The sequence below is a fragment of the Mirounga leonina genome, unplaced genomic scaffold (assembly GCF_011800145.1).
Source record: "Mirounga leonina isolate KUSES-001 unplaced genomic scaffold, KU_Mleo_1.0 Mir_129, whole genome shotgun sequence".
NCBI lineage: Eukaryota > Metazoa > Chordata > Mammalia > Carnivora > Phocidae > Mirounga > Mirounga leonina.
In genome coordinates this window covers 41,238,059-41,251,787 of record NW_023270323.1, presented here as the reverse complement: position 1 = coordinate 41,251,787, position 13,729 = coordinate 41,238,059, and the positions used below count along the sequence as shown (strand labels likewise).

The 13,729-nt window shown below is 36.2% G+C and overlaps 1 protein-coding gene across 4 annotated transcripts in view; it reads right to left on the bottom strand.

The window, feature by feature from the left end:
- Positions 1-13,729, bottom strand: part of FRYL (FRY like transcription coactivator) — a 259,607-nt gene that overhangs the window by 69,962 nt on the left and 175,916 nt on the right. For all 4 annotated transcript variants that reach the window (XM_035005015.1, XM_035005016.1, XM_035005017.1 and 1 more), the window contains 7 exons: positions 11,379-11,574; positions 10,052-10,176; positions 8,362-8,419; positions 5,818-5,909; positions 2,739-2,911; positions 1,011-1,171; positions 378-488 (listed from right to left, as the gene is read on the bottom strand). In XM_035005015.1, coding sequence (XP_034860906.1) covers positions 378-488; positions 1,011-1,171; positions 2,739-2,911; positions 5,818-5,909; positions 8,362-8,419; positions 10,052-10,176; positions 11,379-11,574 — 916 coding nt within the window. The remainder of the gene's footprint in view (positions 1-377; positions 489-1,010; positions 1,172-2,738; positions 2,912-5,817; positions 5,910-8,361; positions 8,420-10,051; positions 10,177-11,378; positions 11,575-13,729) is intronic.

The following is a 13,729-nucleotide window of genomic DNA, read 5'->3' as shown; positions in this document are numbered from 1 at the left end:
AAGGAAGATTAATTGGAGAGTGGTCAAGAAAATGATATCAAACATAACGTATTTCTTCCATGGAGCTCAATGTATTCTATATTAGTATTTTATTTAAAGATCTAGAACCCTATCGTGAGATATATATACACACACACACACACACTACTGTATTAATCCTATAATATAAAAGGGAAATTAACATTATTTAAACAAGTAATAAGAATTAGAAATTTCTTAAAATATTGCATCCTCTTTTACACAACATGCTTTTTGCATATAATTCTAACCTATCTTATTCAAAAAAAAAAAAAGATTTGTTTTCAGTGGGTCATACTATAATTCCAAAAAACACAGTGTGATTTATTATGAAATCTTCAAGGCACCATCATAATCACCTTTGTGTCCAGAGAGTCCAAAATGTTATCCAACCATTTGTACAAATAGCCATCTGATGAAAGTCCCACATTATCTGCAACAGGGCCACAACACAGTACAGCAGACATAGCCTTCAAACAATAATATCAGAATTACACTTAAAACATCCAAGAGGTTTTCTGCTGGTTGCTTAATGAGAAGAGGCAGGGTATTTTTATTCATGCTTATGTAGCCACAATATCTTTAATTCTTTCCTTTACAAAGAAGAGTATAATAGCAATTTTTGAAACTAAGTAATTTATGATGAGTAGTAAGTAAATACATGATACCAAATAAGGCATGAGCTTGGACAGTACTGGAAGAGAAGAGAAAAAAAAAGACCAAGAAAAAGTACTTAAGTAGGAAAAAAGAGGCGATTCTCAGTTCTTTAAGAAAATGGCATTTAAATTTTGGGTAGATTCTGTAACTTTTTACATTGTATTTTATGTATTTAAATCAACATACAGTATAAATATTTGAATACAGCAGGCAAATATACTCTCAGGTACTCAGAAGAAATCTATCCTTTTTATACTACTAGGAATTGAGAGACAAAAAAAAATTTAACTGCACTCTTCACGTAAGAAAAAAGAAATCAGATTTCTAAGCAATACCTTCAGTGCACAGTACTGATGTCTGTTAATTTGCATATTTCTGTCACTGTATCTGTCCAAGGGTGTAAACATGATGCTAAAAGGACCTGCCCAGTGACTGAACAGCATAAACAGACTGTGACGAAGACTCTGTTGAGGGAAGATACTTCTTCTCTGGTGCACTGTACGTAAAAAAAAAAAAAAAAAAAAAAGATGGGAAAAAATTTATTTCCATTTCTTTTTAACATGCATGTCAACTTATTTGGTATTGAGTATATAACACTGCAAAAAAGCAAGCAAAAGTTTTCATTTTCACCTACCAAAAAACCTCCTTGGTGACAGTAATCATTGATGCACATGCAAGACCCAGAAACAGGGCTGCAGTCTAACATCATGTAGCTCAGCATTATGAGAGAAACAGGATCTCTGCAAGCAGAATTTCAAGGCGGGCAACGTACTGCTCAGAGGCTGGCACAGAGCTGGGACTCAGGACCCTGCTTCTCCCCGGCTGTTGCTGGCTACATGGTAAGCTTGGCCAAGACATCAACATGAACGCAACTCTGGATCTTGGTTCATTGCCAAGACAAAGCTTTGGAATAGGTAAGCTGTTTTTGAGCTTTGTATGTTTTCAGCTGCACAGCTATCTTTTTAAAAGAATCCTTACATGGACTCTTGATATACAGAACAGACAAAGGAGGGGCTGATCAACTGGAAGTAAGAGGTGAAGCCTAGAGTCTAAACCCATTCTATTCTGCTGCTTCTTGCTGATGGCACCAGAAGAGAAACAACATCGTTTGAAAACCACTGGTTGAGATGATCTCCAAGAATTCTTTCCACTTGGAAATTCTACCTACAAGTTCTCTGCGTCAATCCTTGTTGAAGAAACTCAACAGTATCTTAATGAACCAATCCGGAAGTTGTAGACAAATGTTTAGTAATGGACTAAATTATATCTTTATGTTAACTGAGCTTCAGATCAGGAAAGCATTTCCCTCTGAAGTTCAAAACAGGCCTCCTGCATTTGTAATTAATGTACCTAAAGAAATGTTTGCAGGCCTCTTTTATAAAATACAACCCATGCTCTCACTCTCACAGAGTCAACTGTTTGCATGTTCTTTTAAAGGTAACAAAATAATTCTTTTACAGAAAGAAAAAGAAACATTTGCATTTACATGGTATACCAAAGGCTACAGTCACATTTTATGTCTCATCCTTGTAAATAATTTATGGTTTTTTAAAAAAAGTAATTGAAAATATCAGTATTTCTAGGGCCTAAACCAGTACCTGGCATATAGTAGGTACTGGAAAAATAGGCATATATACCTTAAAGGAATCAATCAGTAACACCATATCCTTAGCATACCTTGTAACTGCAGCCTACACCCTCCTTCCATTATTCAGCAGTACCTTGTTTATTCTATTCTCAATGACCATTTGGAACATAATTGTTTTTTGCTCATTGTATTTAGAACAAGTTTGCCTAAAGAAGCTTCTTCTAGTGATTTCTTAAATTTTTTGTTAGTGTCTTGAATATCATTAAAAATCTATGTGGGCTTGCTTTTTTTTCGATTTCTACTCACTACACTAGTTGAAAGGTAAAACAAACTCTTGCCATCCATGTTATGCTAACGTATTTTTCCACTATGTTCATAAGCTGCTTTATCACCTTAGACTGCAAACCCTCAGGGGAAGAAAGTACATGATGGTCCCTTACTATTCAATAATGTTTTAAGAAACTGGAAAGAATACCTGGAACATTCTGAATGATATTCGCCACTAAGGCACTAAAATGGCATCGGATATCCTTCAGTGTGTCAGAGTCTTTTTCATTTTCTGCTTCCAGGAGTTGTCTAGTTAAATCTACATATTCCAATAAAGTGTTGTTGAGGAAATGTGTTTCATTATCAAGGCCACCACTTGCACTGAAAATATTGAAAAAAATAAAGAAAATGTGGTTTTAAATTATAATTTAAATCAAAATAAATTCCTAGTAACCAAATTCAGAATAATATACAGTCGACTCTTGAACAACGTGAGGGTTAGGGGCACCTACTCCCACCACCCCAGTCAAATATCTGCATATAACTTTTGACTCCACAGAACTTAGCTATTAATAGCCTACTGTTGGTGGGAAACCTTACCGATAACATAAACCTGTCGATTAACATATATTTTGTATGTCATATGTATTATATAATCTATTCTTAGAATGAAGCTAGAGAAAAGAAAGTATTATTAAGAAAATCATAAAAGAAAATACATTTACAGTACTGTACTGTTAGAATCCACATACAAGTGGACCTATGCAGCTCAAATCCATGTTCAAGGGTCAACTGTTTATTAAACTTGGCATGATCATGGTAGTGTGCAACTTTATATAAAAAATTAAATGAACATGATTTTGGCTTACAAATATAAAATAGATGGTGCTTCTTAATCAAGAAACTGCTAATGTAATTTTTATTATTCAATTCCATATCCACCTTTAATCAACTATTCTGAGTGCTAAATGTTAGTCCCTCTCTGGCAAAATATATAGCTTTTCAAAATAAGGAAATAAGGAGGCATATGGGATAGGGAGGATCAGTTTAGAAGAGTAGAAAGAGGAGGGGTGCCTGGGTGGCTCAGTCGGTTAAGTGACCCACTCTTGATCTCAGCTCAGGTCTTGATCTCAGCGTTGTGAGTTCAAGCCCCATGGTGGGCTCCACACTGGGCATGGAACCTACTTCAAAAAAAAAAAAAAAAAAAAGATAGAGGAAAGACTAGTTCTATATATTCTCAGAGCTGCCATGCAAATTCACATTATGCCTTTAGTGCAATCAATCAAATATCCATTAGGTACTTATTCTCAGCAAGTACTGGGGATACAAAAATTTAAGAGAATTCAAGTAAGAGTGCTGGTTTTCAAGTCCTCTATCTACACCTATGGAGTTGCCTCCAAAATCTCTGCAGTATTTTTCCTTTGAGGCAAGGGTTCTGAGCCTAGAAACCACAGACTGGAAGGGGGTCATTTGGTTAGTCAGAAGTCTCAGATTCCAGTCTTGTTCCCTCACTTATTAAAGATTTGACCAGTAGCTACTTCAGAGCATTTTAGTAACAATATAAATTAGTTACTATATAAGAAAGGATTAGTAAACCATAAATGCTATATAAATGGTTGGCTATTACATTTACATTTATTTTGATCGTTTTTCCTTGCTATACTTGAAAAGTACTTCTAAAATATGTGATTTTTAAAGTAAAAATAATTTTTAGTAGTTGTGGCCATGAAAACAAGAGTAAGGAGTCACAATGGTACTATAGAATATTAAAATTATCAGTCTACAACAATAAAAGATGTTGAATCATAAGGAAATGTTTTCCTTCATTCCTTAAAGGAATGTTTTTAATTTCTGAGTAATGATTTATTACTGGATGGGAAACCAATTTAATAGATTGCAACCTGACTCAGAATAAAGCATTCATTTAACAACTATTCATTGAATACCTCCTATGCATCAGGCACATCAGATTGGCTGGGTGAACAAAGCAAAGATCCCTGCCTTCTTGGCCTTTGGAATTCTTTTTTTTTTTTCCCCCTTAATTAAGGAAATAAAAAGTCCATAATACCAACAGCCTTATGGTACTACTTTCTCCTAAAACAATAAAACCAAAAGCAAAACACGTAACTGTGTTCAAAACCATTACTGCTAATGAGTGAACACAGCTTTTGTAAATTTTAAATATACCAACGTCCTGCAGTTCCCCCAAACAGTACCATTCAAAGATTCTTCATTCACTAACACTACATTAAAAGCAACAAAAAAGAAAGAAAAAAGATACAGATACGTATTACATTGTTGACTTTTTTCATTAAGGCCAGCATGTTTCAAATTCTCTTTTCCTAACTTCCACTGTTTTATTTTGTGTAGGACAAAAAAAAGAATGAGGTTTCTTTTTTCTCTTTCTTTTCATTTACTGTAAAAGAAAAGGTAAATCAGTGGTCTAAATTCTCCTTAACTAAAGCTTGATTTTGAAAGCACTCATCAAAAGCATTTGATGCTAACTATGGAAGGTATGAGGTACACTAAGAAATAATCAGGACAAATGCCAACGTCACAATACTGCACTTGTTTATTAACATTCATTTTTACTCAAGATCTCTTTTCAGTTACCTTTTTTTTGGAGATGATCAGATCTTTTTTTCCCCCCTCCTTCAATAGTCAGACAACACAGTTACCCTTCCTAGGGAAATAGTTATTTCTCAACCCAAAGCCAGTGGAATTTTCCTCAAGGGGCTGGTCTTACTGTCCACATGCCTTTATTCTAGCAATAACTCCAGGTTTTATGTTTTCATTGGTGAAGGGTGGAAAGTTATGAATTATGTATGTATTATTTATGTTCATGGATTTCGTAATTGTCCCCAACAGGAGAGAATAACAGTCGATTGGAATAGATTTGCAAACCTTACAGTGTTTAGCCTTTATACATATGATTTTACAATCCAAAAGAAATAGATCTTTAAAATGAGGTAAGAAATCATTAAGTTAGTCACAAAAAAAGGCTACTGTCCACTTGCCTGACTTACTAGATTCCTACAAATATCAAAATCCTAGGAGCATTATAGCCAATTTTTGCCCGAAGCAATCTAGTACTAGTCGTAGATGTTTTTCAATATGTTTTTTAGCCACTGGTTGACGTACTGGATGCATCTTCTGTAAATAACGTTCAGTGTAGCAGTTTTGTGTTGTGGCAAAGGGGTTTTTCTGTTTTTATATATTTCACAAGAGAAAAAATACTGTGTTCCCTAATCGTTCCAAAGTTTTGAAAATCAAAACCCAGCACTGACCTGTGACTAATGACACCAGCATCTGCCAGCAGTTCAAATATTCGTACCAGTTGTACTCGCAAAATGTCTCGACGCCTGCGCCGCTTCATATTCTAGCCCAAAGATATAAAGATATTAAGCGAAAGTCCTTTGGGAAGTTGACAGAAAACCTGCTGGTGTAACTTGGAAAGAATAATGTGCAATGCAGACTTTGATCACTGTAGTGGCTACTGAAACAAGGAGATCCGCGTGGAATCGTTTGAAATTAACGAGCCAAAGAAAATCACATGACGTTTTATGTGGCAATACTCCTTGTGTGGGGAGAAAATAACATCCTATAATTTCAGGTGATTTGCTAATCTGACAACTTCAAACAACTGAAGCAGTCAGTAAACTGTTGTCACTGCATGACAAAGAATCCCTAAGATATTCCCCGAAATATAACAAAAAGACGGGGGAAAATAACACAAAGGGGAATGAGAAAACCTCACAGATTTTGCTCGTGCCGAAGTCTTCCACTCCATAATTAATTCTGACACAGAAACTAAATGCAAAAGAAAAAATTTCTCTGACCATTATGGTCTGAATAAATTTGTCTTGTTAGAGCCAAAGTACTAATGATTAGCATAATTGCTGTAACGTCTCCCCTGGATTCTGCTTCCAATGGGAACTCGTGTAGTAGGAAGAGACAGATGCACTGTATCACTTTCTTCCATTGTTCATTATGTCACTGTGGTGTAACTTTCACAATATAGAGCAACTGGAAACCTACTTAATTAGTCTTTCAACTTTCAAGTCCACGATCCAGTTTCCTGCCTTGCATAGACCAATCTGCTGATGACCAGCTCATTACATTTCCTATTTCTCTTAATTCTTTATAAAGTTCACAGCACATTGTACTCAACAGGATAGTTTCTAAGCAATCTCTGAGGATTTCTGCAAAGTTTTATTGACTTGTTTCCATTCTGTATCTACAGAAAGATTGTGAGTCTAAAGCGCTCAAAATAAATCTTACATTCAAGGCACATCATTGTACTTTATCTATTCACTTGCTATGATGCATTTTTCCCCCTGAAATTCTGAAGTATAAATATTGCTACTTAATTTTGTTTCCAATTCCAATTTGTTTCCAATTCCCTCGACTGAATCACCCTACACTATAATCAACATGATCATTTTGAAACAAAAGTCTGATCAATTACTAAGTGGGGATACTACCACAACTCTACAGGGCTGAATTAAAGAAAGGAAGTGAAGCCTTACAGACGCCATCTTAAAGTTTCTAAAAGAGCACCTATTGTCACCATGTCCTTCTCCTGCTTTAATTCCTCTGTAACATTAATAGCAGTGACTCTCAGTCTTCTACACCAGGCTCATCTAAGGTGGTTTTTAAAAGATTTCTGGGCTCTGTTCCAGGGATTCTCACTCAATAGGCCCAGGAATCTCTAATTTTTAGGAAGCTTTTCCAGGCAGTTCTAATGGCCATGCCATATGGTGCTCACTGGTCTACTGGATAAAGCTGAGACCAGGAGTCTTTCATGAGATAGTTCCTCTCTTGCTTTGCAGCCTGATCCATCTTTTTCTCCATAATATAAACATGCAAAAGCATCTGCAATGTCCACATTCTTTTATAAAGTTTGCAAATGCTGTTTCTCTGCCTAGAATGTCTTTCCCTTGCTTGTCCACTGGGGAATATGTTTCAAACTTCACCTCAAGTGTCAGTGCTTCAGGCCTACTTTTCCTTGACAGACAGAGCCAGAGGTTTTCTTCTCTGCAGTTTGTGCAACCTCTAATCTGTGATTTTATTCCAGTGGGTAATACGTTGTTATAATTATGGTTTGCAATCTATCTGTCCCACTAGACCTGTGGTTTCTAAAAGTTGCTCAGAACCTGACAAAGATCTGTAGATTTAGGGACATAGACCCAGGATTGGCAAAATATGGCCCTCAGGCCAACCCTGGCCCACTGTTGCCTAAAAAAAATTGTTTTGGGATATAGCCACGTCCCTTTGTTTAGTAGTCTATGCAGACTGAGTAGTTGCAACAGAGACAGTAGGGCCTGCAAAGGTGAAAATATTTACTATCTGGCCATTTACAGAAAAGCTTTCCTGACCCCGATCTAGACCCTGACTGTCCCCACTTTACAGCAATTTAATATGTTTTATAGAATGAGTTTCTGCATAAGATCTTCTGTGGGGGGGAAGGAAGAATTTTGTATATTAAAAAAATGTTGAGGAGCACCACGCCTGGGTGGCTCAGTCAGTTGAGTGTCCAACTCTTGATTTTGGCTCAGGTCACAATCTCAGGGTCATGAGATCGAGCCCTACGTTGGGCTCCGTGCTGGGTGTGAGGCCTATTTAAGATTCTCTCTCTTCCTCTGCCCCTCCACACCCCTGCATGCTATTTCTCTCTCTCTCTTAAAAAAAAAAAAAGGTTGAAAACTGCATCAGACCATCTTTTACATATTTACTTCTCAATTTCTAACTTTTGGTATAATGTACAGAATACAGAAGACAGTAAGTATCTGCCAAATAAATATTTAATGACAGAAAACTATACGGCTTACCTCTGGCCTTCTTTCGAGTGCTTCTTTAATTATGGGATGCAATTCCTCTATTAGTTCCCTAGAAGAAAAATTATACACATTTTTAAATTAATGGCTGAACAGATATAATCTGATGTGCAAATATGTAAATACTAATATAATGATGTGAAATGACAAGTGTTAACCTTAATTCTACTGTTTTAAACATAATCCTCATTGTTGTAGTTATAGAAGAACACGTGCACACTGTAGAAAACTGGGAAAACAGAAAAAAATTGTACAGGCCACCTATTCTAATTTGCAGAGATAAATACCGTCAAGATTGGTGTTCCATTGTTTTGCAGCCCACGTGTATTTTATATAGTTGAAACCCTATCAGGTATGAGAAGGTATCCTTTCTTCCTTTAACACTAGCATAATGATATCCACATGCCCTTAATTAGTTCATAATATTCTATAACAGGGTGGGATACCATAATTTTTCTAAACATTTTCATTTATTACTGGTTCATTAAATTTCATCCAATTTTTTTTTAAAGATGTTACTTTTAAGTAATCTCTACACCTAACGTGGGGCTCAAGCTCACCGTCTCAAGATCAAGAGTCGCATGCTCCACCGACTAAGCCAACCGAGTGCTCCAATTTTATCTAATTTTTGATTATAAATACTGCCTCAGTGAACATCTTTGTCTTCATTTCTGATTATCTCCTTAGGATTAATTCTTACAAATGGAATTAATAAGTCAAAGGGCATGAACTTCATGAAAATGATAATTTCATCTTTGCTTATATTCTGATTTTAAACTGAAAATGTGCTCATTGTCGATGATTGGGAAAATAAAAAAGGATAATAAGAAAATAAAATGCATCCACGATTTCATCATCTATAAAACTACTGCAGACATTTAAAGTATTTGCCTCCGGATTGTTTCTTTCTTTTTTTTTTTTTGGATTGTTTCTATTTATGAGAATTTGTTTTTTAAGAAGCTGAGATCATTTTTGTAACCCATTTTTTGCTATTAGCATACTATTTACTTGTCATAAAATAATCCTCCAAAACCTCATTTATGATGAATGCCATTCCACAAATACAGCCCTATTACAATTTGCTAACCTAGTCTCTGTTGTTCATGTTATCTCAGAGATAAAACATCAAACATCACCTTAGATCAAGAGAGGACAATCTCAAAAGAATAAATACAAGGCCCAGCAGGCAACAACAAAGCAGAATCTCAGGCAAAAATGAAGGATTTGCTTTGTTAATATCAAAAACATCAAGAATGAAATAATATATGTACATAAATATTTCTTCTAAAAATAATCTAATTCTCTCGAACAAGAAGGGGAAAAACTATAGTTTTAAGCAACAGACCAAACCTATAAAATAATCACATCATGGTCTAAATAGGTAGGAAAATATTAAAAATTTACATGGCATTTTATCATTTTTAGAACGTATTTATACACAGTATATATGAGATTTTCATAGTAATTCTGTGAAGAACATTGGGGAAATCTTATTTGCTCAATCAAAATGAAGAAATAAAGGGTCTAATAAATTAAATGACTCGTTAAATGTTAGATGGCTAGTTAACTGGTAAATGTCACGACTGATACGAACTGTCCTGATTAGAAAAAACTCTACCGCACCTTCTCTCGAGTAGTGCATTTACTATTTTAGAGCATAGAGAAAACATATGAAGATAATTACCTAAAAGCTCCTGGGTTGGTCCTGCCAAGACCTAGAACAAGGGATTCTGTGATTTCCATGCTCTCAGAGCGCATCATTGGAACTACATGCTTAAACAAGGATGAAGGGGATGGGATGCCAATTATCTGGAAAAAATAGATATATTTATAGCAGCCATTAATGATAGTACATCCAATTAAATAACTTGGCACTTCATCAGTATTTCATCAAGGGCAACGAGGAGATGAAATTTTACTGTGAATGGGACTTCAAAATTCACCTGTGGTGTACATAATCTAAAAACATTAAACATTTGTCCAATGGTTCACTGCGAGTTCGTTAAAAGAATTTGGGTTCTGGGAGTCTCTTAATTTCTTACAGATACTTACCATTACATAATAGGCTGACTTCCTCTGTAGGAGGATATTCTGATATTCTATGTCTTTTGATCCATAAAAATAATTAAAATTATTTCTAAGTCATTGGTGTTTAAGACACCCAGATCTTACTCAGTTTTCTAAATTTTCTTCAAGCACCTCATAATATTTTGTGTCACAGCATGAAGACTATTAAGAACTGTCCTTATCAAGTATCATTACATAATTTGGGGAAATTCTACAAAGGTATTTAATTATTTAAATGAGTTTTTTAGGATCCTGAGAAGTGTGAGAACTACAGGAAATCAAATAAGGAAAAATGGGCATGAAAATTCCTTTAAGAAATATTATGATGAGGGGCGCCTGGGTGGCTCAGTCGTTAAGCGTCTGCCTTCGGCTTGGGTCATGATCCCAGGGTCCTGGGATCGAGCCCCGCATCGGGCTCCCTGCTCAGTGGGAGGCCTGCTTCTCCCTGTCCCACTCCCTCTGCTTGTGTTCCCCCTCTCGCTCGCTCTCTCTGTCAAATAAATAGATAAATCTTTAAAAAAATATGATGAGGGGCGCCTGGGTGGCTCAGTCGTTAAGCGTCTGCCTTCGGCTCAGGTCAATCCCAGGGTCCTGGGATCGAGCCCCGCACCGGGCTCCCTGTTCGGCGGGAGGCCTGCTTCTCCCTCTCCCACTCCCCCTGCTTGTGTTCCCTCTCTCGCTGTCTCTCTCTCTGTCAAATAAATAGATAAAAATCTTTAAAAAAATATGATGAATTTAATGAGCATGACCCTCTTTTCACCAAAGAAAAACTATATATAATTGATTCCAACCAGGAATCCATAGTAAGAGGACTCCTTGAACTATTCTCATCATTGGTACAAGTGATACACTTTTCAACCAAACTGCTTTATTGCCCTGGAGAGGAAATTTGAAGACGCTGCCTCACGGTGCCCTTCCGACTCCGTGGCGGCCGGGGACCTTACCTTGGAGTCAAGGCCGTAGCCGCTGTCAGGGGTGGACGCCAGCGTCTCGGGAGGGGAGCACCTCACAGACCCCGCCGACGCGGAAGAGGACGCGGCGGCCGCCGCACTGCAGCACAGGAGGAGGTAGTTTCTCCACAGGCCGACGTAGGAGTCACTGCTTGCGGCAGTGTTCACTTTCTTAGCATTGATGGGGCTACTGGGGGAAGCAAGTAATACAACGTGTTCTCGAGGCGGCTTGCTTTTTTTTAACTAAAGCTAAATTCTATCAGTTTAGGAAAGACGGTTAACAGGAAGTGTTATTACTACCACTGAATCTCTGTGGAATGGCGTAACACGTAAATGACTATTTGACTGAAAATTAAAACACACTGTAGCATCATTTTCATCTGCTATTTTTGTGACCGAAGTTAATACTTTATCAGGCCACATTTTATAACTTATTATACATGCTCAGTGTAAAAAAAACAGAAACAAAAAAAACAACTGAGGGGCGCCTGGATGGCTCAGTCGTTAAGCTCCTGCCTTCAGCTCAGGTCATGGTCCCAGGGTCCTGGGATCAGGCCCCGCATCGGGCTCCCTGTTCGGCGGGAAGCCTGCTTCTCCCTCTCCCACTCCCCCTGCTTGTGTTCCCTCTCTCGCTGTCTCTCTGTGTGTCAAATAAATAGATGAAATCTTTAAAAAAAAAAAAAAAAAAACTGAAAACAAAATGAAAATCACCTTTAACCCCACATCAATATAAGCACTGATACTCTTTTATACATCTTCAATTCAAATACATGTATATAAATACATGAATATATCACCTTTAACTTATAAAAACTGAATAATACTGTTTGTATTCACATGTATTTAATGAGTTTTTAAACATCTTCCATTAAATATTTTTAAAACCAAAAAAAAATTAAATAAAAATAAACATCTTCCATTAAAAGAATATACTTCTGTGACATCATTTTTTGATGACTGTATGCTATATTATTATAAAGATTATCAAGATTTATTGTCCAAACCTTCAGGTTTTTTTGTCCAAATTTTCATTATTGGACATTTTAGCTAAGAGCAATTTTTCCCTATAATACACAACACTATACATTTGAATATATGCTTAACTATAATAAAGGTTTAATTATTTTCTTGAGTAAATTCCTGAAAATGGAACTGCAGCATTCAAAAGAATAGCTACATTTTTAAGGCTTCTGTCAAATTTCTGTCTTAAAACATTAGACCAATAAAATATGTTGGAATAATTCTATAAATCTTTCCAAACACCAAAATTCTGGTGGGATTAAGGACTGAGAGCAAAACAAAACAGAAAAATACTACTACATATAGTCCTAGGCTTCAATACATTTATATATTAAGATAAGCAAAGCAAACATAGCACTTCATTAATTCATCAACAGTGTTTTATTATTTTAGAAAATACTGTGACGGCAGTAAAACAAAACCAAACCAACCCTGTAAACAATCACTGCCATCATGTGTACCGGGGAAGATATACAATACAGAAATAAATAAAACAATGTCAGATGGTGCCAAGTGTGATGAAGAACAACAGAAGAGATAGAAGATGGTAGTAGGAGAGGCCTTCTAATTTGAAATATGGCAATTAGGGGAAACTAAGATAAGGTCATAAATGTTATTTATGCAAGATGGCAAGTGTCAATTTTCACTAAAAAAAATACCATCTAATACACAATTCCTGAGATCTACACAGATATACAGTGTGTATACACATACAGAAGTACCAAAAATATCTATATTCAAATCCAAAAGAAGGAATGATTACTCTGGGTTGGAGATGTAAGAGAAGGCTTTAAAAATAAGGTGGAATTTAAGATACATCAGATATCCACATATAGAAGATACAGAAGACAAAAGGCATTCTAGGTTCATGGGAACAAAAACTCATAGAATAGAAACTGTAGACCCATGCAGTGAACTCTGAGAAGTTCTTTTGGGTCCACCATAAGAATATACATAGGTAGCCATGACAGAAAGTATGGAAAAACATATAGACTAGAGCCAAGTTTGGACAGCCTTTCATGTGAGCCTAAGGTGTTAGGTCTGTCTGGGTGTTGGGTTTATATGGGCAACTTATACGATGAGAATATTCATTCCATGTGATCTGATGAATGGCATACTAGATCAAGTGAAATCAGGAACTCAAATTCAGGTTCAAAAATTCTCTATTATATTTAAGAGCAAGAAGAAATTAATTGCAGCTTATGATGACCTTCCTCTTTATCACATCATCAGTTACTCCAAATTTTTACCATTATCCTCCAAATGAAAATCCAATGTTACTATCACTAATCCCTATCGGCAGATGGCCTTCCTTATAATGTCAT